Below are 26,174 nucleotides of genomic sequence, written 5' to 3' on the forward strand. Positions count from 1 at the left end.
TTCTATATATTTATTACTATCTTATTGTTATTCTTACTAATGCCCTTTTTGTTTTAACTGCAGGATATTTTCAGCAGAAATTAAATGAATATCAAGAAAAGAAATACAGGAGACTCTCCTGAATCTTTGCTTCATAAGAGAAGATTGGTCCCTAGGAGATAGGCAGATCTTCAATTGATCATCTACCTGGATTAGGTCCATACGTGAAAGATACCGTTGGTATTGTTAGCTGTCCTGGTAGTACTTGTGCTTTGCACGTAAACCATGAAAAGTCATGGGGAGCCTTGGGCACTGTTTTCTACATTTTCCTTTTTCTTCTGGTTGGCATTACATGCTGCTCTTTACTTGCCTGAAATTTTGTAGTCCAACTGACAAAGCTGCAGTTCCACAGAAGGAATGGCAGCTTAAAAACTGTATTATCAAACAATCCTATTTTGATAATAGGATTCTACATTTTTTGGAAATTTTGTCTGATGCAGTAAACAATGCATAAGACAGAGAATATAGTGGAAATAGTGAGACAATTACATTCATCGAAAACATTTTTATTCTCATTAAATTGGTTTCCAGGCCAAAGATCTTATGTTGAATGTTTGTACTTGATGGGATTATAAAATGGATGTTAGATTTCTATATACATTCTATACTTTGCTATGTTTTAAGCAGGAATGCTTGTCCCAGTGCCACATGAAATTTCTCTTACTAAACAATTTAAAGGAGGGAAGTGGAACCACAATATTGGATTAAAGAATAAGTTGAAGAGCATAGGAATAAAGAAATAGAAAAGCAAACAGATCCCCAGTGACCATGTCAACTTAGTAAAGTCCACCCAGTTTGACCCGTTCTACCACTATAAAATATTATCAATGAATTGGGAGATACACATTCTTGCACTGAACATTGGAGATCCAGGAAAACAAGCAAACTCTAGGATGCTATCTTTGAGGGACTGTTGATGTTCCTAGCATCGTAAGTGGCATTGTAGCGTCACAGTTAGAACAGGTTACTGCCAGTGAATAGTTAATCAGACATATTTGTTCCTATTTACAATGAAATTCTTATGAGCCTAAGTCCTGAATTTCCAGTGCTAATTTGGAAAATATTAAAGATATCATTTAGTTAGGGGGGGGAATCAATTTCCTACATCCACGGTTCATTTCCAGGATGGTTGACTATATGTCCTCCAGATTTTTAGTGACTTCAACAATCTGTTGGTTAGCTAGATTAGTTACAGATGGTAAGAACCAAAATCTAACACAGTTGCCTTAGTTTATCTCTTAAGCACTTTGTATGTTACAAATACTAATATAAACAATGAGTAGAATGGTTCTAATATAAAGATATAAATCTCTGATCTTTAAGAGAGTTATCCCAGGAGCTGTAGATTTTGCCTATCTTTTCTAAAGATAGAAAGGTCGTCTTTGCTCTCCTTGAAATATTTTGTCACTATGCTGAAATTGAGAATGCAAGTAAGGATTAGCCTGGAGAAGACTGGATTGACCAAATCTGCTACTTTCCAATTTGCCCAACATGTTTTGCCCCGAGAATAAATAAGTAATACCATATCTTTACAAAAGGTGGAAAATAAAAAAAGGAAAAAAAATAAGCAGTGGGAGGGGACAATAGGTGTTGTCAGAGTTTAGGATTTGAGTATGTAAGGCTTGGTCTTGGTAGACATGTTTTTGTTGCATACCAGTTATTGCTATTGAGTTCAACAAATGTGGTATAGATAAAGTTTAGATTTTAGATTTTTAGATTTTATTAGATTTATATACCGCCCTTTCCCGAAGGACTCAGGGCGGTTTACAGGGCATTTTAAAATCATACCAATACAAAATACAAAGTTAAAAGACAAATAAAAGATTAAATTATCCCTGAAAATAAAACCCAGTTAAAATTCTCAGCCTGGGTCAGAGAGCTCAAAGAGCCAAGTCTTCAGGTCTCGGCGGAATGAATGTAGGTCAGGGGCAGTCCTGAGCTCCACAGTCAACTGGTTCCAGAGGGCAGGCGCACCCACAGAAAAGGCCCTCCCCCTGGGTGTTATCCGCTGGCAATCTTTTACCGGCGGCACCCTGAGAAGACCCTCTTTCTGCGAGCGCACTGGACGAAGGGAGCTTGATGCTGGCAGCAGGTGTTCCCTCAAATATCCTGGACCCAAGCCATTTAGGGCTTTATAGGTCATTACCAGCACCTTGAATCTCACCCGGAGGGCAATCAGAAGCCAATGCAGCTCACGGAGTAGAGGTGTTACATGGGAGTATCGGGAAACCCCCATCACAACTCGTGCGGCCGCATTCTGCACCAGCTGAAGCCTCCGAGTGGTCCTCAAGGGCAGCCCCATGTAGAGAGCGTTGCAGTAGTCTAAACGGGAGGTCACGAGCGCATGAGTGACTGTGCATAGGGCATCTTGGTCCAGGTAGGGTCGCAACTGGCGCACCAGGCGAACCTGGGCAAAAGCTCCCCTGGTCATGGCTCCTATATGATCTTCAAAGTTCAGCTGTGAGTCCAGGAGGACGCGCAAGTTGCGAGCCCTATCAATGGGGGGTAGCACCTCACCCCCCATAATTAAAGGTGGAATAGTTTGGTTAGCCCGAGATGCCGATATGTAAAGCCACTCAATCTTGGCAGGATTGAAACGAAGCCTGTTTCTCCCCATCCAGACCTGGACCGCCTCCAGGCAATGGGACATCACGGTGAGGGCATTGCTGGGTTGGTTCGGGGAGGAGAGAAAAAGTTGGGTATCATCAGCATACTGATGATACCCCACCCCGAAACCACGAATGACCTCGCCCAGCGGCTTCATATAGATGTTGAACAGGAGGGGCGAGAGAACCGACCCCTGAGGGACTCCACAAGTGAGAGGCCTCGAGGTGGATCTCTGCCCTCCCGTCAACACCGACTGCGAGCGGCCCAAGAGACAGGAGAACCACCGGTGCCTCCCACTCCCAGCCCCCTGAGCCGTCGCAGTAGGATACCATGGTCGATGGTATCGAAAGCCGCTGAGAGATCTAATAGGACTAGGACAGAGGAGCAACCCCTGTCCCGAGCCCGCCAGAGATCATTCACCAGCGCGACCAGTGCCATCTCCGTGCTGTGACCGGGCCTGAAACCCGATTGGTACGGTTCCAGATAATCATTTTCCTCAAGGAACAGAGGAAGCTGATGTGCCACCACGCTCTCGACAACCTTTGACAGAAAGCGAAGGTTGGAGACTGGACGATAGTTATTTAAAACAGCTGGGTCCAGGGCAGGCTTTTTGAGGAGGGGTCTCACCACCGCCTCCTTCAAGGCAGCGGGGAAGATGCCCTCTTTCAAAGAAGCAGTTATTACTGCCTGGAACCAGCCTCGTGTCCCCTCCCGAGCCGCATAAACCAGCCAGGAGGGGCACGGATCCAACAAACAAGTGGTGGAGCTCAGCCTCCCCAAGATCCTGTCCACATCATCAGGGGAAACAGGATCGAACTCAGTCCAGATAACATGCTCAGGACCGTCCGATTCCTCCACGTCAGACTCCACCCAGTCAGAGTCCAAACCGGCCCGGATCTGAGCGATTTTGTCCGTCAGAAAAGTTGAATGTCATGTCAAAGTTAACAAAACGTACTTTTTAAGACACAGTTTTTAATAAGTTAATTTAATAAGTGTGTACAAGTCAAGTCCTCTGACAGGACAAGTTATTAAGCTTATATTGTTTACAGGAAAATTAATGTCTCTTATAAAATTTTCAGGTTCTTCAGCTATGGAACCGTCTTAGAGCAGCCATGAAGTACAAAGCTCTATTCACAATTATATAGGAATAGAACTTAGCAGTTTCTAGTATTCTTATTCTGAATTATGTAAAGAATGTCCAAATTCTTTTACAGACAGGAGAAAAACAGTGCCATCTGCAACTAGACAATTTAAAGTACAACTCCAGAGGGGGGTGCACCCTCCACCCAAAGATTTTTTTATGATAAAAAATACATGCTGTGAAAAAAAAGAAAACATAATTATATAATTATATCTCTTTCTACATACAAGCATGCCTTTAAACTGACTGCGCAGAACAGTATAATCAATCTTTCCACTACATCAGACGTCAAACTCATGACATCACGTGATGTCACGTGACGTATCAAGAGCTTTTTCCCCATTGCCAGCAATGGGGTGGGCACGGTTTCTTCATGATATGTCCAGCCTGCGGGCCAGCAGTTTAACACCCCTGCACTACATTGTTAGATGAGAAATTATTAAATAGGAAGGCATATTATATTGGCAATGTGGACTTTAAATACTGGGGTTCCACCATCTTTCCAATACAGTATTGAAGAGTAACCTTTTGGCTGGCTATCCTTCCCATGCTTATTACATCTATAAATCCACAGTGATAAATTCAAAGTTTTTGTACATAATTCAGAGTCACATTCACATCTTTAAACACTGTGATCTTTGTAATATTTATTAATTCACTTAAGAATATTGAACAAAAACAGGGCAATAGTGGACAAGCCTCTTATCATATAAATAAATCTTTTCTCAAGCCAACTGTTTTAACCCCTTCTCTTTGTTGTCCACTAAACATGTTTGCTGAATTAGTCTGATCCTAAGATAAGAAATACACTTAATATTTGTTGATCGTTAGCCATTGCTTTGTTAATATGGGATACTCCAGTTCTTCGTTAGAGGGTTTTTTTAAAAAAAAATCCTCTATCCAGCTTTATTATACAATACTCTTTTAAATGTTAATTCAAAGAATACTATCGACTTAGAATTATTTAAAACACATCCCAGTACTGTCGCTAATGTGAAACTGTCAAGATTGCAAAAAAGTTTAATTGAATACACAATAAAATCTCAGTTCAAAGGACTATTTGGGGAATGGGAATGTCTATTATTCATAAATGCCTGTTAAATCAAAACTGTAATTTGCTCCAATTTATGTCATTTTATTTCATTTGAATAATGATGTAATTACGCCATTGACACAATTACATCATTACACAAAAGATGCATCTGATGTAAACAATACAAACATATATAAACCATCAGACTACTTAATCAGCTGGAGTAAATGGTGATATTTAAAAGTTTTACTGTACTGTTTTGCAAGTTTAGACAATTCAAATTTCTTTTGGAACAACTCAATGTTTTCAAAACTTAACTGGGGTTTTTAACTGCCCCTTGAATTCTTTTAAATATCTGGAAATAGTTATTCCAAGGGAATATTCATTTATGAATTTAGTTTGTTAAAAATGAACCTAAATCAATTGTTAAGAATCCTACTCACTTTATTTATATTTCCTTATTTTGTGCCTTTACATTTTGTTGACTATTACTTCTTTTCTGCACTCTACATAGTGCTCTTTATCTTAAAATGGATATAAATATATCTATATTATATTATTAGGCTATCATAACCGTTTGTGTTCATTTCTAGCTGTTTTCTTGAAATAGTCTGTTTGTTTAATAAAATAAAACAATGATCCAATATCAAATTTAAAAGCAGAACGAGGTAAAATGCATCCATGAGAAGCCCACATGACTGAGTGTAAAAGATTAAGTATAGCTATTATAAAATAAGATTGTTTCAAATATATCATTTAAATAAGTCTACTCATATGAACAAATTGCAAAAAATAAAAGCATGAATTAATAGTGAAGGATGCCTGGGTGTTGAGAAGTTCTGAATGTGAGACTGACCGCTTTTTGGTAGTGTCAAGAAAGGATTTTGAGGAAAAACATGTGGAAGAAGAAAAGAGAGTGAAAGTAGGACTGCAGACAAAGGAAGTAAGAGTTCAGCAAGAAAAAAGAATTATAACAGACTGATCTTATAAAAGGATGAATAGAAAATAGAAACAAAGGCAAAAGAATATGGAAGCTACTTGGAATACAATGAAAATTATCATGGAATACAAGAAAGAAAGTACCACAGAAGTGTATGCAGACGTATACTATTGAGGGTAAAAACCACCACTAATTTCAATTTATTTCATTTTTTTGTGAATACATATCCAGAATGCCAGTAATATAATATCAAATGCTTGGCAACCTTTTATTAAACTGGGCCCTATGCGTTGGAAAATCTGAGAAACAGTGTCTATAATCTACATGCTAGAGTCACTGTCAATATTTTTGCATCAACATTTGTTGGATAATAGCCTGTCCAAGACAGCAGGTATTTAAATAGACTTCAAAATCTGGTAAACCTCACTGAGTATAGCTAGACAAATGTTATATAAAATGGTATCATTATAAACTTGGTGTTTATCTGGTATGTATTATTTCTCAGATAATTTTTACTAATTTCTTTCTTGTTTACATTTGACTCAATATTAAATAGGGCAGGAAGTAACCCAAGTATGTAGGATTACAAGTATGTAGGATAGTATCATCCATTACTTATGAATATATATGCCTGCATCATTTTTTCCCTTTCCTGAAATGCATAATTATCAGTGCATCTCTCTTGCTAGCAGGGTGACACTTATTTTGGTGGGGTCCCATACTGTATATATATACTATTTATGCAAGAAACACTGCAATGAGCCTTATTTGCTTAGGGTCTAGGGTTTTGATTCCATAATGCTAATATAGTTCAACTGCACAAATATACTCTTAACAATTCAAATTAACATTTTGCCTATTGATCAAAACATAAGATCACAAGGGTTATAGTTATGAGAATTTTCATTTATTAAACAGAAATATTTTTGCATAAATTTTATACAAAAAGTAACTGTAAATTTTGTATAGACTTTCCACTGAAAAAAACAAAATTTATTTTAAAGTGTTTATTTTAAAAAATAAATTGACAGATAACACTATAATGCATGCTGAAAATCATCCCACATCATAGGGATTAGGGTTAGAATTTTTTAAAGACAAAATAATTTATCAAGCACAGTGGCTGTACAATTTGCAATGACAAGATGATCAGCCACAGTGGATTGCTTCCAAAGATAACATTTCAAAATGCCAGCTTCCAGAGACAATGCTAATAACATGAAGTATCTGTTTTCTTAAAAACTAACCATGGTTATCAGCAACTAGTGTTGAATAGTCATCTAGGCTCAAATCCAAGATATTCCAGCAACCAAAGGTAGTGAGATGCCAGAGTCTCTCAAGGCAATAATTACTTCTGGGATGGTATTTAATGAGCACTTTAAAGAATAATTAAATTAAAAGCAAATAGTCTTATAGCTTGTAACTGTATTAGAAATTCTTGTTGTTTGGAATCCAGATATCTGAGAGCCTGGTTTGTGGTCAAGGTAATTACAAAGATAAAGCCTTATTCTCTGCATGCTTCTCTAGGTACACACCCGTGGATCTGGTAATATAGACATTTGGAGAATGCTTGGGATTCTCCTTTCATTGGAGGACTGTCTAACTAGGGAGCGTCATCCATAACAAAATTAGCTATATAACATTATTATAAATTAGATCTGTTCCTATCTGCTGCAGTTTCTGGAGACTCCTCAATATAACCGCATCCTCTTTTGTAGAAAACAGCTACTGGTTATTGCAACAACAACCTAGTGATGATTTGAATACGTACTGTAGGTCGTGATCTTAAAGACACTGATGTGAAGATGGGAAGCAATTTGATTGCAGACACTGACACAGTATCGGAGTAAATCAAAAAGAGAAAAAATCTAAAAGGATAATATAAACATGTATGAGATTTGGACATAAAAACTTTTGACACAATTTACTTTGGGTTTTGAACTCTGTTTTAAACATTAAGATACTTTCAATAAAATTTTATCTTGTCCCGCCAAAGAAATATACAGGGAGTGCAGAATTATTAGGCAAGTTGTATTTTTGAGGATTAATTTTATTATTGAACAACAACCATGTTCTCAATGAACCCAAAAAACTCATTAATATCAAAGCTGAATATTTTTGGAAGTAGTTTTTAGTTTGTTTTTAGTTATAGCTATTTTAGGGGGATATCTGTGTGTGCAGGTGACTATTACTGTGCATAATTATTAGGCAACTTAACAAAAAACAAATATATACCCATTTCAATTATTTATTTTTACCAGTGAAACCAATATAACATCTCAACATTCACAAATATACATTTCTGACATTCAAAAATATAACAAAAACAAATCAGTGACCAATATAGCCACCTTTCTTTGCAAGGACACTCAAAAGCCTGCCATCCATGGATTCTGTCAGTGTTTTGATCTGTTCACCATCAACATTGCGTGCAGCAGCAACCACAGCCTCCCAGACACTGTTCAGAGAGGTGTACTGTTTTCCCTCCTTGTAAATCTCACATTTGATGATGGACCACAGGTTCTCAATGGGGTTCAGATCAGGTGAACAAGGAGGCCATGTCATTAGATTTCCTTCTTTTATACCCTTTCTTGCCAGCCACGCTGTGGAGTACTTGGACGCGTGTGATGGAGCATTGTCCTGCATGAAAATCATGTTTTTCTTGAAGGATGCAGACTTCTTCCTGTACCACTGCTTGAAGAAGGTGTCTTCCAGAAACTGGCAGTAGGACTGGGAGTTGAGCTTGACTCCATCCTCAACCCGAAAAGGCCCCACAAGCTCATCTTTGATGATACCAGCCCAAACCAGTACTCCACCTCCACCTTGCTGGCGTCTGAGCCGGACTGGAGCTCTCTGCCCTTTACCAATCCAGCCACGGGCCCATCCATCTGGCCCATCAAGACTCACTCTCATTTCATCAGTCCATAAAACCTTAGAAAAATCAGTCTTGAGATATTTCTTGGCCCAGTCTTGACGTTTCAGCTTGTGTGTCTTGTTCAGTGGTGGTCGTCTTTCAGCCTTTCTTACCTTGGCCATGTCTCTGAGTATTGCACACCTTGTGCTTTTGGGCACTCCAGTGATGTTGCAGCTCTGAAATATGGCCAAACTGGTGGCAAGTGGCATCTTGGCAGCTGCACGCTTGACTTTTCTCAGTTCATGGGCAGTTATTTTGCGCCTTGGTTTCTCCACACGCTTCTTGCGACCCTGTTGACTATTTTGAATGAAACGCTTGATTGTTCGATGATCACGCTTCAGAAGCTTTGCAATTTTAAGAGTGCTGCATCCCTCTGCAAGATATCTCACTATTTTTGACTTTTCTGAGCCTGTCAAGTCCTTCTTTTGACCCATTTTGCCAAAGGAAAGGAAGTTGCCTAATAATTATGCACACCTGATACAGGGTGTTGATGTCATTAGACCACACCCCTTCTCATTACAGAGATGCACATCACCTAATATGCTTAATTGGTAGTAGGCTTTCGAGCCTATACAGCTTGGAGTAAGACAACATGCATAAAGAGGATGATGTGGTCAAAATACTCATTTGCCTAATAATTCTGCACTCCCTGTATATATATTTTGCATTTTAAAGCAGAAGTGGGAGCTGGGAAAGATCCAGTCCCCCAGTGGCCTAAACTAGAGGACAGGGCAGGCACGTTCCTCAAAGAATATGCTCCCATGATATTTCATGCAAAAGAAAATAAAGCCCAACTTGATTGAAATGAACCAATTTAGTTTACCCTTTTGCAACTGGAATGCTTTCAAGATGTGTCTGCCCAATCTCACCTGCCCTATATTTTCCTAAAAGGAGAAAGTCCCCAACATTCTTGTTCCAATGCAGCTGTAGAAATCTTAGATTCTATGACCTGCTGCCAGCGTCAACTTCCCTCCACCCTGTGCGTTCCCACAGAGAGGGCCTCCTCAGGGTGCCACCAATCAGAGAATGTCGTCTGGTGGCCCCCAGGGGGAGGTCCTTCTCTGTGGGCGCCCCGGATTTATGGAATCGTTTGCCGGTTGAGCTCCGGATGGCGCCCGACCTTCGCTCCTTCTGACGCGATCTGAAGACTTATTTGTTCGAACAAGCCGGCCTGGCCTGATGGGGGATGGGTTTGGATTTTATTGTTGTTTTAAATGTATTTTAATCTATTGTTGTAACTTGGGCATCTCATTTAATTCTTTTTTAATTTTTGTATTTTTGTACTTTTATATGTTTGCCCTGTTCACCACCCTGAGTCCTTCGGGAGAAGGGCGGTATATAAATAAAATAATAATAATAATAATAATAATAATAATAATAATAATAATAATAATAATAATAATAATAATAATAATTATTATTATTATTATTATTATTATTATTATTATTATTATTATTATTATTATTATTATTATTATATCTTCCTTGATTGGAGGTATGGCATTCTTTGGTATTCTAGGCTAGAGGATTTCCATCATCAATACAAAAACATCAACCTTTTCTTACTTGTGGGCACAGGTCTATGAAAGCTGTATAGTTTCACAAGACAGAACTGCAAACCTATGTTGAAATCCCTTATCATTCAGATGAATATCTTTCATGATTTGGTTATAACATGGACAAAATATGGCAACTATTGTCATGAGCAGTTTGGAGAAAGGATAGGTTAACTATGCAGTAAATGACATGTGTGACATGAAAACTCCAATAGTATCAGTGACTGAAATATCAGAGTAATTATCAACACTTTAATATCAACATGATCTTAAAGAATAAAAAAGAATAAAGAATTAAAAAATCATTAAAGAAAAAACTAAAACCCACAAGGAAAGAGTGCATTTAAAAAAACTGACAACATGGCTAAAATGAATTATATTTTCTTATAGAGGATATGAAGAGAACTGCAAAATGTTATCTCTCTTTAGGAACACTGTCTTATTTATTAAAAGATGAAAAAATATGGGTTATATTTCCAATGCACATAGCTAAAGGAAAAGATCTAGGATACCCAGCTATGATTTCTCAGTATCAAACACAGACTACAAGTTTAATGTGTTTCTATATGGGAAATTATACTGGTTTGTTTCTGGGTGTGATTCAAGGTTCTGGATGCTTCCTTGAAGCTCTACACGGCATAGGGCCTGGGTATTAGAGGGCTTGGCTGTCTCCCTAACATCTGCAATGTTGGTGCACTCTGGGTTCCTTCAATTAAACAATGTTACCACTCAGTACCACAGAAGCATGACTTCTCTATAGCAGTGCCTGCCCTTTGGAACAAAGTTTCCCTTAAGATCCAGGTGGCTCCCACTTTGCTGTTGTTTAAAAGAATCATGAAGACCTGGTTCTTCACTTTATCACGCTTGCCATCATTTATCTTTATTTTTTATATATTGATTTTATAATATTTTTTTGCTGTTGTGAGCTGTCCAGAATTGTTGAGAATGGTTGGCATACAAATTTATAAGTAATATAGTAATAATTATGAATCCAGCACTGCCATTAGAAAACCAAGGATGTATATATGTATCTTAAAAATGCATTTGCCACTTACCAAGGCAATCCAAAGTACAATGTATTCGTCAATGAAGCTATTAAAATATTGATCCAAGAACAAAAGTGCTGGACCTATGAATGCTGTGTCGTGGAGGTGCATCTCGCTTTTTGTCATATGAGCAACCTACAGAGAAAAAAACAAGCATTTGTTATTTATAATAAGAATTAGTAATGTCTATGGAGGAAGGAACTACATACATTGATTAAATGTTTCCCTTCAAGTACTGAATTATGGCCAGTCATAGGATAAACCTTGTTGAAGTGCCACTATATACACTAATTCTGGACTGGGAGAAAAAAAGAATAAACCTGTAATAGTGAAGTATTTCATAGAAAATTAGTTAAAAGCACAAGGAAATACTTACCACTAGTTTGTTAGTTATCTTAGCAGAAACAAACCCGAAAGTCAGTATATACAGGCAAGGATGTTTTTCAAAAAGTTCCACAGCAGATTTCTTGTAGATCATGGCAGCTAATGTAATGACAGTTCCAATATGAAGAAATGGTGAAAGGACACTTGTTCCCTACATAGGAAAGAGATTTAATATTAATTTATAATGCTGGGCACATAACATAAATACAACTTTCAGCATTTCAGAGCACACTTTGGTCAAACATACATACATGCATACATACACACATACATACTTTTAATAACTAAATCTCATTGAACTTTTTCAAAGTTAATGGAGAACTAATAAGAACTATATTACCTATAATAATTAGTTAAGATGCAAGGAATGAATAAACATACATTTATCTAATTTATTTAATTCTGCAATTTAAAGATGATTAGTTTTAAAAACTGAACAGAATAACACTAAAGAAAAAAAAAAGAATTAAAAGAAAAACATAAATAACCAACTCCAAAGAAATGATTGAAAAATGTGTATCTAAGATGTCATGATGGCCGGGTGAGAAGCTACGAATCCAAGGCTGGCAGTGCAAGGCATTTTCTTTAGTTTATACCCTAAAGGAAGAAGGGTTCTGAGAAGAATACAGTTTGGGAATGGAAGGTCATGTTTGAGGAGGCTCAGAAATTTAATCTAGGAAAATCTCCCTCTACCCAGAGACAAAATTATGACTATAAGGCAAGGTTTGTAACTATGTTCCAATATGAAGTGAACTTGTACATAACCAATTTTAAATTACTTAAGTAATAAAAAGTTACTATATCATGTTTTCTTCATATTCCACATCTAGATACAATATCTCAGAAATGTATATAAGGGAGAAAAAGTAAATTTAAAAACAAAAAAGAGGTTGTTGGTGGCAATACGATAAACAGATCCTCTGAGGACCTTCAAGAGTTAATAACACTGACTTTAGTTTTGAAGAGAAAGATAATAGGAATAAAATTTTAAATTTACATTTTTGGTCTTTAAAGGGCTACAAGCCAAGCTAGACAATCATATTCGACTTTTATGTGAGTGTAGAGTGGGAAATGGAGGACTAAAGCAAAAAATGGATGCCTTAAGTTACTCTGAAGTTTGAGGAGGAAAAAACCCTATTCAATGAAATTGGTGATTTTGTTGCTGGACTTCAACAGTGCCATCAGTAGACACCCTGGAGATTGCAAAGCAGATTGTGGGAGGCACTGATAAAACTCAGCTTATCACCTGTCTACACTTTTTATATAGAGAACGGTGGGGTAATCTAAACATTTCATGTAATTCCCAATATACAGTGGTATTTAAACCTTGTGAAGCCTTTTGAATGTTCAATGTTTTGGCATAAAAGTGGCCTAAAACATTATCTATTTTCCACAAACTCCTAAAACTTAGATAAAGAGTACACAAGTGAACAAATCAGCCAAAATGCTATACTTGTTCACTTATTTGTTGATGAGAATCATGCAAAGCTACATATTTGTGTATGGTAAAACTATGTAAACTTGCTTTAAGTAACTGGTGTGCCCTCCTTGGGCAACAATTGCAACTAAATGTTTCCAATAACTGTTGATCAGCCCTGCACATCAGTGTGGAAGTATTTTAGCCCATACCTCCACATAGAACAGTGTCAACTCAGGGATGATGGTGGGCTTCCTTCCAAAACATTGACTTCTTTTTGCTTTAACCATTCTTTGATTGTACAATTTCTATGTTTTGGATTATTATCTTGTTGCATGACCGACTTTCTCTTGGTCGTGAATTTATGGATAATACCCTTATTTTCCTGTAGAATTTGCTAGTACAATTCAGAATTCCATAAATAATGGAGCCATCCTGGTTCAGAGGCAGCAAAGCATGGCTGAATCATGATATGACCACCACCATCTTTCAGACAGGATAAGGTTTTTATGTTGGAATGAAAGTTGCCTTTTTGCCAAACATAACGCATTTCATTCAAGCTAAAAAGTTCTATTTTGGTCTCATCTCTCCACAGAACATTGTTCCAATAGCTTTCTGGCTTATCAATGTAGCCTTTCACAAATTTTAGATAGGCAGCAATGTTCTTTTTAGAGACTAGTGGCTTTGTCCTTAGAATCCTGCTATGTACACCATTGTTTAGTATTCTCATATTCACCAATGCAAGGGAGGGCTTTAGTTCTTTAGATGTCACTCTTGGGTTCTTTGAGGTCTCCCAAAGTATTATACACTTTACTCTTGGTGTGATCTTGGTTGTTTGTCCAGTCTTGAGAAGAGTAACTAAGTGTGAATTACCTCTATTGCTATCAGATCTACCTGATAATGGACTGCAGAGTCCAAACTCTTTGGAAATAATTTTGTTACCTTTTTCAGCCTGGCGAGCATCAACAATTGTTTTTCAAAGAGAATCTCCTTTGTTTGAGCCATGACACACTTTCATATGTTGTGAAGGTCAGACTTTGATACTGGTACCCAGAATTCTTTTCTTTAAATAAGGCAGGACTTCCTACACTCACCTGATTATCTTTCCATTAACTGAAATGCCTGACTCTCATTTCCCCTTCAAATGAACTGATAATCTTAGAGCTTTACACATTTTGCCAAACACAAATATAGTTTTCAACCATCTTTCTAATTAAACAAATGAATATGTGTGTTTTTATTTGTTTAATTGGGTGATCTAGTTTCAGGATTTGTGTGGAGAATAGGTAACATTTTAGGTCATACATGCAAAACACTGAACATTTAAAAGGGTTCACAAACCTTTAAGCACCACTGTATCTATTAAACACTCATCTAAATTAATACAAAATCTGCTCCAAAGACAACTGGTCTTAGTTTAGTTTTAGACGATCATCAGTGGTGCTGAAGTAGCCTAAGAAATGTGGACAAACAAAAACTGCTGTTTTCTTTAATCTGACTGGAATGTTTTACCTTATGAAGATGTATAAAAACTATTATAAGACAGTTTGAAATTTGCAATAGAAAACGATGCACCTGCAGAACCAGATGTAAAGAAGTATCTTTTCTTGTCACGTTGGAATTTTTATTTAAATACTGTATATTCTTACCTTTTACTTGGTAATGTAGTAGACGTTCTTATTAATTAGATTTCAGAAATTCTAAAATAAGATTTTATTTTAAATCATATAAAATCAGATTGACCAAAGTAATTTTGCTTCAGAGCCTGTCTATCCGAGAATACCACCTGATAAGAACTAGGAAACTAGGAAATGGATATTTTTTTATTACAAACCTTATGCCTGACCATAGAGATCTAGTCTTATCTCTTCTGTCTGAACTTTGGTTTCTCATCTAATCCAGGAGACGTTGTGAGTCCTCACCTGCCAGCAGATCTGGCAGCCAAGTCAGATGAATTGGATGAGGGGAAAGGGTTGCCTGGGGTCACATCGGAGTCTGTGGAAGGTTCTGAGGAGCAGGAAGACTCAGAGCTAGATGTGACACCAGGCCCATCTACTCATGCTCAGGCAGAGAGACAGCTGGGTTGGGGGCCAAAACTGAGCAAAGACGAAGAGCAGCTGGGGCCTGTTCCAGCTTCACAGATGCGCAGGGAAAAAAGGTGTGCAGGACAGCAGAAGACAGTGGAGCAGCTCTCCAAGAAAAGTAAAACTCCAAGAAGCCATGCCCTGGCTGGATTATAAAGAGGAGAGACGTGGGAGGGGCTGGTTGCCGAAGGCAAACGTTCGTGCTACGGCTTTGTGCTTCTCTCGTTGTATTTCTTGCCTCAGGATTCTTGGACATTTAACCAGGTTTATCGGCTTTATGTGTGTTTGAGTGACTTAAACCTTGACCATTCCAGCTGAGAACTCAAGAGACTAAATCTTGGTCATTTCAATAGCTAAAGGACTGGTTGGAGTTTTGTTCCATATTTTTCCATGTGTAAAAATAAAAGGAGTTTATCTGATCAAGTCCTGACTTGTTCGATGCAAAGGGGTTTTTCCTCATTAGTAAGTGGTTAAGCAGTATTTGCGTAGGCTGGGACAGAACAGGAGAAGGACATGCTTTGAATGTTCAGATGCATTGGAAAACACAGAACTTTGAATTTTAAAAATCTGTTATGATGCTGTTGAGAATTTATTATTTTAATAAGTTAATTTTTACTGAGGGTTTTTTGATACCCCCTATGTGCCTTTGGAAAAAGCCAGGAAGGAAGGAAGGAAGGAAGGAAGGAAGGAAGGAAGGAAGGAAGGAAGGAAGGAAGGAAGGAAGGAAGGAAGGAAGGAAGGAAGGAAGGATTACACAGAAGAGAAAATAGAAGAACAATGTATACTAAAATATAAAACAAAACAGAAAAACACCTACTGCTATGGTTGATCCATTTTTGCCAACTCCACCTGTGAAGATCACACCAAAGTAGTTTGTACAAGAGAATATGGTTCCTGCTACTGTACAAATAGCTGGAAGTATTTTCATGTGAATGTTTAACACTGGAATCTTAACGAGAAAGGAAAAATATTAAAAGTTTAAATATTTCATGTTAATTTTATTTTAGATTTCAAATGAACTCAATACATTCCACTTTTCTAAATCTGTATCCAGGAATTTTCTGGAACAGAAAATTTTCTGGAATAAATAACCTTTCAGAATTTTTTTTATTTATAATGATTGAAATAATAGACCTATATGTGACTATTATTACCTAAGAAAAAAAACAAATAATAACTGACTAGAAGGACCAAACATTTGAATGCCTGTTTTGGCATAATCAGGAACCAAGATTTAATTAAGTTATAATAGATATTGTCCTTGAAGTAAGAAATGACATAATAAAAATAATTGACTGCATACGTTCAGGGAAAAAAGCTGACTGAAATCACAGAAGAGTGAGAAAAAGACTTTTGGATATACTCCAAAATTCTATGTCACAAACAGACACAAAGGAAAAAAAAGAGCTGTATGGGAATACAATAATGGATCATTTTGCAGTACTCGGGACAGAACCAAACAGATGGCACTGATATGGAATGCTAGCACGCCTTGTTCCATGTAAGGATCTGATAGTCAGAACTACATTACTTGTAAGCGTGATGATTAATGGATAATAATAATAATGATTGCTTCACCTATAATCCTTTACATCATCCAATTATTAATTTCACAAGAATATTGCTTTATGTCACAGTACAGTAATATTAGCAATGGCTCTGTGGAGTTTTAGACCAGTCTGAAGATAACTAACCTATGCCCTTTTGCACACAAAACATGCATTTAGTCTTTATAGACTAAATAATGTCATGTGGAGAAATGTTTCCATTAGAGACTACAGACTTTAAATCACGCATGTGTTAAGATGAACAAAACAGAAGAGAGGCCACAACAATACATTGCAAACCAAGAATATTCTAGGACTACAATGGCATGAAATGTAGTAAAGAAGGCTGCTATCCTCATTCCTCTCTGCCCTATTCAATTTGCTCCTCTTTTAACTTCTGGACCAAATACTGCAATAGTACCATTAGAACAAGTTTTGTGAAACCATCATGTAAACATAAAGTGATAGAGAAAGAAAAGTGGAATGTTTGAGTACATATACTGATATATACACTATTTCTCTTTATTTAGTACACCTAGCACTATGCCTTTTTTACCCAATATAAAAAAACAACTTAAGTAGCTAAGGGTACCAAATGAAAGAAATATTGTTTGAAATGATCATTTATGCAAGTTTAAAATAATTTGTTAGTTTTATTTGCTTTTACTGTAAAATACATTTTATAAGATCCACCAATTATTCATTTTCAATTTTAGATAACTTACAACAACATATGGAACAAACAATTGTTACAGATAAAACAACATGCTCAAGCATCTATGGCAGCCAAATTATCTTGTTAATTATTTCTTTAGCACTGTTTGAATTGCATTTATAGTATAAGAATTATATTAGTAGATTTATGCATGCTAATTGGAGATTCTTTGCAAGCTGTCCCGCTAAATCCATTGCTGTGTGTCGAGACAGGCATGCCTCTCCAGAGTTTAGAAGGGTTATTTTGCAGGTCTTTCCCCCAAAAAACTGGGAAAAAGCCTCACATGTTGCCTCAATATCCAGAACAGCAAGTTTGGAAAGGTGCTATCTAAGGATGTACAGAGCATTCCATGCATACATTGAACAGAACAGCTGGTTTCAGGTGTTCCATGCTTGAGCCAAACATACATGTTTCAAGTAATTTTGGGAACAAAATGGGCCCTTTTTGCTTTAGATACAAATTGTGATTGGTTGGGAGTGGAGTGAAGAAAAAACTAAGAATGTTAGCGGTGGCCAACGAGTGTGAAGACAGGTGGTAGAGACTGGAGGTGAAGCTGGTAAGATATGTCTCACTGAAGGATACTGGAAAGAAAAAGAGTGAAAGGGGGCCAGCCCTTGCCATACTCACCCATCAAACACTCAGGGATCTCTCCAGATTTTGATTCATAACTAGAACAATCAAAATATTCTAGTTTTGTTTCTGCTGAACCATGGCTCACTGAAGTGATGCAGTGTCACCTTCAAATGATGCACAGCTCTACCAGTCTACTGCTTTTCAATTTAAGTGTCTGCAGTTTACTAATTTATGCTACTGAATTACCTAGTGTATTAGTAACCTGTTTAGATAACAGTCAAAATTATTTCTTATGGAAGAGATTTTGACTGAATGACAGCATTTTATGTTAAGAACTGTTGAAATACTTGCAGAATGTTATCAAAATATAATCTGAGACAATAGACATTTATTCTATTGGAAATGATAAAATCTTTCCAATAAAAATAAGAATAATATAAATATATAAGGGAATTAATTTCTCTAGAAGACTAAAAGATATAAGATACAGAGATAGACAAAATTACCATAGTTTGCCAAAATGTAGGTCCTCCAATCGCTGCCAGTAAATGCATGATTATTATGAAGACTTGCACTTCAGTCACATCAATTCTGATTAGGTACAAAAAAGCCAAAAAAGCAGAATTACTCAAAGCAATTTTAAATAATTTTGCAGGCAGAGTAGCTCTTGTTTATCATGCACGGTAAGAGAGAAAAAAATGAAACAAAGTAAAAAAAATTAAAGCAAAACATTTTTTTAAATAATGGAGCTCATTGGTTTCACAGTAGAGACCTATTATTTATTTTTATGTAGTTAATTTACACTATGTTCTCCTTTTTTATTCAGTCTAAATTGCCATAGAGCAGAAAGCTGATAGAGAACCAGCAATTCTTTAAATTTCTACAATGCTCCAGCACAGACATGTCAAACACAAGGCCCGGGGGCCAGATCCAGCCCGTGAAGTGGTTTCATGTGGCCCGCGAAGCCATCCTGGAAACAGTGAGGGAACGGCTCCCACTGCCTTGGCCCTGGCCCAGAGACCCTCCTCCTGCCAAAGACCCTCAGATCTGTCCCACTCCTCCCCAGGCCCTCATAGGCACCCTTGATGCGAACGATGTAGAGCTGGCCATGCCCACCCAGTAGGCCATACGCACTCTAGCCACGCCCACCCAGTAGGCCACGCCCACCCTGGCCATACCCACCCGGCCCCCTGAGGGCAACTGCAATGCTGATGCGGCCCTCAATGAAATTGAGTTTGACACCCCTGCTCTAGCTGGTTTTAAAATGTAAATGTGACTTTCTCATTGCACTGAATGATTGGTTACAAGAGAAACTTTCAGAATTTTCCTTCCGACCAATCCTTTGGTTGTATAGGAGTGTTGCTAAGATTATTAGAAGTTTTATTTCTTTCAAACAATGAAAAGCAGTTGTAGAAATTTAAACCTTGCCCACCAGTCAAAACAATCTAGATAGAAAACTTTTAAGAATAATAATGAATTCAACTATCTTTCTCCTTTCCTTGTGGTTTAATCTGCAAATATCTGAAACTAGATTTATTTTTTTATACTGATTTTAGTGAACTGACTCGTGATTCATGCTAAATCAAGATTGACTATGTGAGGCCATAAGTAATCACAATTTCAAATCATAGTTTTAAGTTGGTGTATGAATCATCTCATCATACTCTCGGTCTATTCCTAGTTTGTTTGTTCTATGGAAAGCTCTTCCTCAAAAATGTACAATTTTTTTTTCAGACAAAGAACTACAGTTGCCCTTTGGAAGCTGTCCTTTAAACATAGGTAGAATCAGGATAATAGAACAGGTAAAAGTAGTATAAAGAGCAAATTTTATTTAATGTACATTAATCAAATACAGTCACAAAATAATTGGGGAATTCCATGCAGGCCTCAAGCTATGCTCTGCAATACTTCACCTTCATTGGTGTCCCATATTCCTCTCACCAGTGATGTACATTTTGTTATGTCATATGTATATTGCTATTTCCTTCTATAATATAGATTAGGAACAATAAGTAAGTGTCTGTATGATAGTCTGCAAGATTTATTTGAATTCTTCTTCCCCAAATATACAAGCTCTCATTTATATTTTGCACTACAAAAAAACATATCTGAACTGCAGCTATTGCAAATATCTAATTTTAATCTGTTATTAAAAGAATTAACATTTCTAATGTCAATAAACCAAGGAATTTGAAAATTCCTTCTGTGTGAAGTTTTCCTTTTCAAAACCAATATTATTAGAAATTTCTTTATTAAACTTCTATGCCACCCATCTTGTGAAAGCAACAGTCACACAATTAAAATACAACATAACCTATTAAAACAATAAATAAGAACCATACATTTAAAATTCCATTAATCAAGATGGAGGGGGAGGGAGCAAAGTGTGCAGGAGAAAGAGATGAGATCTGACTAATCCATTAACCACCTCCAAGATGCCACTCCCCCACTGGCGCCCTTTGTCAGCTGGTAGAACCAGGGCTTCAAGCCTTTTTGGAAGGCCAGAAGGGAGAGCGAAGATCTCACCTTGGACTAGGTACGAAGTTCCAGAGGGTGGGTGCCCCAGCAGAAAAGGGTCTTCTCCTGGACCCCACCAGCTGAAATTCCTTGACCAATGGGATCTGCAACATGCCTCTTCTGCCAGCGCAGGTGGGGCGGACTAATCCCATTGGGATGAGCTAGTTCCTCAGATAACCTGGACCTATGCAATGAAGGGCTTTAAAGATGATAATCAACACTTTGAATTGGACCCAGAAACAAACCAGCAATCAGTGCAGCTCATGGAACAGTAGTGTAATGTGGGCCACCCTGGGTCTCGAAGAACTGCAGCTGATTCTGCACCAGCGGAAGCTTCTGGATACTCTTCAAGGGTAGACCAATGTAGAACATGTTTCAACAGTCCAAATCAGAGCTAACCAGGGCTTGAGTGACTGAGTGCAGGGACTCCCAATCCAGGAAAGGGTGCAACTGGTATACAATGAGGTTGCACAAAGGGTCTCCTAGCCACAATTGCTACCTCCTCATTCAGCAGGAGTTGTGAGTCCAAGAGACCCCCCCAAATTGTGCACCAGGTCAGTCTGCAGTGGTGCAACCCCATCCAGAACTAAAGATATTGAAGTCTTGGAATCCAGAGTGCCATGCATCCAAAGTCAGTCTTACCAAGTACAGCCAAAGTTCTTTTCCGCCATCTAGATCTCCATAGCCTCCAAACACTGCAAGAGGGCAGTGACAGCATCACTTGCGTCACTCTGGATGGAGATGTGGAGTTGAGTATCATCAGCTTACTGATGGTACCTTATCCATGGTGGTGGATGATCTCACAATGTTAAATAGGAGCAGAGAAAGTACTGAAACCTGTGGAACACCACAAAGCAGCAGCTGTGGACTAGCCCTCCCACTGCCCATCAACTCCGATTGGAAAAAAATTCTGGGGAAAGGAATCAAAACCAGGGCAAAGCTGCGCTGCCCAGCCCCAAAAGCCATAGTCAGCTCCAAAGGATACCATGGTCAGTGGTATCTAAGGCTGCTGAAAGGTCAGGGAGACTAGGATGCATGCACTATCCCACAGGTCTGCAACCCGTGGCTCCGGAGCCGCATGCGGCTCTTTCAGCCATCTCCTGCGGCTCCCAGTCCTCTGCCATGTGCAGTCCAGAAAAAAAAAGTGGGACTAAAAAAGTTCAACCAATCAATTCAAATATGCAGGGTAGGTGCATATCTCGCCTTGGCTCCACTCTTCAGTCAAACCCTGTTCTGCGCATGTGCGCATGTATGCGCATGTGCACACATTTTTTTGCGGCTCCCAGTTTTTCCTTTTGTGAGGGAACCGGTTCCGAGTGGCTCTTTCACTGTTTCAGGTTGCTGACCCCTGCACTATCCCTATCCTACTCTCACCAAAGATCATTAACAAGTGTGACCAATGCTGTTTCTGTCTCATAACTGGACCTGAATCCTGACTGGAAGGGGTCCAGAAAATCCGCTTCATCCAGGACCCTCTGAAATTTTCATACAACCATCTTTTCTATCATCTTCCCCAAAAAGGAAAGTTGGGAGACTGGATGGAAATTGTCTCTTGACAGGATCAAGTGATGTTTCTTCAGGAGGGCGAACTAAGGCCTTCATGAAAAGTCCCAGAAACATCCTCTGCTGCAGTGAGGAATTTATCATAGTTGCTTGTCACCATTCAGAAGGCTTTCACCAGCCAGGAGGGACAGGGAGCTAACTTATTTGCTTGCAATGACAGCATCAAGGATCCTGCCCATTCATCAGGTCCAACAGTAATAAACTGCTCCCAGACAGCTGGGCAAGACCTTTCCCCAGGCATCCCTAATGGACCAGCACCACATATGGGTTCCAACTGGGAATGAATCCAAATGACTTTGTCCATTAAGTGATCCACAAATTCCTCTGCACAGCCCTGAAGATGATCACCTGAACCCCCTTGTTCCTAGAGTAGGGCTTTTCAACCAGTGGTACGGGTACCACCTGTGGTACATTGGCACCTGGCAGGTGGTACGCGACCATAATAGAAAAGTGGTTGTGGGGGAGGGGAATGAGCTGAACCGGTGGCAGCACCGCACAAGCCTGACCGAGAGACGGCTGGAGCTGCAGGGCTGTCAGGGCTCAGCGAAAGCGCCAGGATCAGTGCTTCTTCGGGGCTGTCAGGGCTCAGTGGAAGTGCCAGGATCAGCGCCAGGCTCCAGCTGGAGCTTGGCGCTGATCCTGGTGCTTCTGCTGAACCCAGAAGAAGCGCCAATCAGCTGGAATGTTGCAGCATCTCCAGAGTCTTGTGATTTACATTCAGATGCTTGGCAACTGATTCATATTTATGGTCAGTGTCTCAGGGTCATGTGAAGTGACCAAAACCTGCAGCAACCATCCAGCAGAGGGGGGGGGAGAATAAAAACCAAACACCCCCTACCCCACCCTCGCTGCAAATCCTCAACAGAAATGCTCACAACAATGGAAACCTTGGACAGGAGGAAGAGCGCCGCCAGGTGGGCAGGCAGGTGTCTTGCTTAGCTGTGGCTTGGGGGGCACTTTTTTCAGTGGCATTGTAACTTCAAACAGTCCTTTTATTTGGTCATCAAGTTTTTGACACCTTGCTAGGTGACTGTTGGTACTTGGAAATTGCCATATCCTAAAGGTGGTACAATGAGTGAAAAAGTTGAAAAGCCCTGTCCTAGAGGGACTGGGTTATTCTGAACAGGGTCATTGGACGACACTCTGCAGATGCAATAAGAGCAAGAAATAATGTAATTTTGCCACTCTTACTGCCATGAGGTAGGCCTTAATAGCAGCTCTAAGTTGTGTACAATCGGATTCATACCTTGATTTCCTCCAGAGATGTTCTACTAGTCTCTTAGCCCTTTTCAGAACCTGCAGCTGTTCTATGAACCATGGAGAGTGTAGGGAGCGAAGGGTCAAGAGAGGCCACATAGGCACAATTCTATTCAAAACCTTGGCTGCCCTTTGGTTCCAGGATGTAATCAGAGCTTTGGCAGAACCATGCAACAAGGCCCTGGGATATTCCTCAGTTCACTCTGGAACTCATTTGCATTCATTGGTGGGAAAGAAATGAATTCAAGGAATAAATATATTTGCTTACATAAAATTATATTTATATCAGCATGTCCCATTAGCACTGTTAAAAACCATTTTTGTGATGGACATCACAAAAGAACAGAAAAATTAGCACAACTAAAAGTTCAAATATTTATTCCTACTATTTTAGAAAGGAGAGTTGGATGACAGAATTTTAACTTAGAAGACAAACCTAGCAGACAACTCTGTCTCCCAAAAAGTAGAGAAGGGAACTAGGGGATTAGCCATATTGGATTTAATTCTCACTAACAGAGATGAAATGATAAAAGGTGTTGAAGCCACAGGAACCTTGGGGGGAAGTGATCATGCAATATTGGAATTCAACATTCTGGAAGCACAAGCAATAGAACATAGTCAAACTAGAGTCTTGGACTTTAAAAGAGCTAATTTCAATAAACTTAGAGAGAGCTTGGGAAGGATTCCATGGATGAGAATCCTAAAGGGGAAAAGAAGCGTGGGAAATTTTGAAAAGTGAGATAATAAAGGCCCAGTCTAGCACAATACCAACAAAGAAGAAAAATAACAGCTCTCAAAAGAAACCAGCATGGCTGTATAAAGAACTCTCTGATAAATTGAAAGATAAAAAAGACAAGTATAAAAAGTGGAAAGAGGGGCACATAACTAAGGCAGAATATCAGCAAATAGCCTGTGCCTACAAAGATGAAGTGAGGAAAGCTAGGGCTCAAAATGAACTAAGGCTTGCGACCAAAGTCAAAAATAACAAAAAAAAGTTTCTTTCAACATGTAAAAAACAAGAAAAAAGTTAAGGAAAGATGGGTCCATAAGTGCGGGAAAGTGGCAAGAAGGTGACAAGCAACAGGGAGAAAGCAGAACTATTTAACTCAGTTTTTTTGCATCTGTCTTTACACAAAGGGAAAAAACAGTCCAACCTATCAAAAACAGTGCCATAAAAAACAGAATAAACACAAGTTAAGATAGGCAAGAAAATGGTAAGTGAGCACCTGTCCAGTCTAGACGAGTTCAAATCACCAGGACCAGATGGATTACACCAAAAGGTTCTCAAGGAACTGGCAGATGTGATCTCAGAACCACTGAACTATATTTTTCAAAGATCCTGGAGCACTGGGGAACTACCAGAGGACTGGAAGAGAGCTGATGTAGTTCCCATCTTCAAAAAGGGGAAAAAATAGATACAGGAAACTACAGACCTATCAGCCTGACCTCAATACCTGGGAAGATTCTGGAAAAGATAATCAAACAACGAATCAGAGAACACCTTGATGCAAACAAAGTCATTACTAAAAGCCAACATGGGTTTGTCAAAAACAGATCCTGCCTGACAAATCTTATTGCATTCTTTGACTGAGTGACAAAATTAGTGGTCCTGAGGAATGCTGTGGATATAATTTACTTGGACTTCAGTAAGGCATTTGATAAAGTAGATCACAACCTACTACTTGATAAGATAGAAAAATGTGGGTTAGATAGCATCACCACCAGATGGATTCGTAGCTGGCTGACAGGCCGTACTCAGCGTGTGGTCCTCAATGGAACTGCATCTACATGGAAGGAAGCGTGTAGTGGAGTGCCCCAGGGCTCTGTTCTGGGCCCAGTGTTCTTCAACATCTTCATCAACAATTTGGATGAGGGGATAGATGAGGAACTCATCAAATTTGCAGATGACACCAAGCTGGCAGGAATAGCCAATACTCCAGAAGATAGGCTTAAGATACAGGAGGATCTGGACAGACTTGAACACTGGGCGCTATCTAACAAAATGAAATTCAATGATGGAAAAAGTAAGGTTCTACATTTTGGCAGGAAAAACCAAATGCACAGGTATAGTATAGGTGGTACCTTGCTCAATAGTAGTTACTGTGAGAGGGATCTTGGAGTCCTAGTGGACAATAACTTAAATAAGAGCCAGCAGTGTGCTGCTACAAATGCCAAAAAAGCCAACACAGTGCTAGGCTGCATTAACAGAGGAATAGAATCAAGATCACGTGAAGTATTAATACCACTTTGCAATGCCTTGGTAAGGCCACACCTGGAATACTGCATCCAGTTTTGGTTACCACGATGTAAAAAAGATGTTGAGACTCTAGAAATAATAGAGAGAAGAGCAACAAAGATGATTAGGGGACTGGAGGCTAAAACATATAAGGAAGGGTTGCTAGAATTGGGTATGTGTAGTTTAATGAAGAGAAGGGTGAGGGGTGACATGATAGCAGTGTTCCAATATCTCAGGGGCTGCCACAAAGAAGAGGGAGTCAAGCTATTCTCCAAAGCACCTGAAAGCAGGACAAGAAGCAATGGATGGAAACTAGTCAAGGAGAAAAGCAACCTAGAACTAAGGAGAAACTTTTTGACAGTTAGAACAATTAACCAATGGAACAACCTGCCTCCAGAAGTGGTGAATGCTCCAACATTGGAAGTTTTTAAGAAGAGACTGGACAGCCATTTGTCTGAAATGGTATAGGGTTTCCTGCCTGAGCAGGGGGTTGGACTAGATGACCTCCAAGGTCCCTTCCAACTTTATTATTATTATTATTAAGATAATATCTGTTATACATGTTAGAAAGGAGACTGTAGAATCTTTCTTAAGCTTGAGGTTAA

The 26,174-nt window shown here is 38.7% G+C and overlaps 2 protein-coding genes across 3 annotated transcripts in view; one reads left to right on the forward strand and one right to left on the reverse strand.

Annotated features, from left to right (window-relative positions):
* DENND2D (DENN domain containing 2D) overlaps window positions 1-4,844 on the forward strand; it is a 47,042-nt gene extending 42,198 nt beyond the window's left edge. Inside the window, exon 12 of the mRNA XM_083358257.1 lies at window positions 64-4,844. Within this exon, the coding sequence (XP_083214383.1) occupies window positions 64-122 (59 nt within the window). The 3' untranslated portion in view covers window positions 123-4,844. The remainder of the gene's footprint in view (window positions 1-63) is intronic.
* Window positions 1-26,174, reverse strand: part of CEPT1 (choline/ethanolamine phosphotransferase 1) — a 65,209-nt gene that overhangs the window by 10,285 nt on the left and 28,750 nt on the right. The window contains exons 5-9 of one of the 2 annotated variants that reach the window (XM_083358259.1): window positions 18,503-18,587; window positions 15,979-16,110; window positions 11,653-11,811; window positions 11,286-11,411; window positions 7,532-7,628 (exon numbers count right to left, since the gene is read on the reverse strand). In XM_083358259.1, coding sequence (XP_083214385.1) covers window positions 7,532-7,628; window positions 11,286-11,411; window positions 11,653-11,811; window positions 15,979-16,110; window positions 18,503-18,587 — 599 coding nt within the window. Of the gene's footprint in view, window positions 1-6,408; window positions 7,629-11,285; window positions 11,412-11,652; window positions 11,812-15,978; window positions 16,111-18,502; window positions 18,588-26,174 lie in introns of those variants that run through there. The other variant, XM_083358258.1, reaches the window with a different exon arrangement.

This window comes from Vipera ursinii (genome assembly GCF_947247035.1).
Source record: "Vipera ursinii genome assembly, chromosome: 3".
Classification (NCBI taxonomy): domain Eukaryota; kingdom Metazoa; phylum Chordata; class Lepidosauria; order Squamata; family Viperidae; genus Vipera; species Vipera ursinii.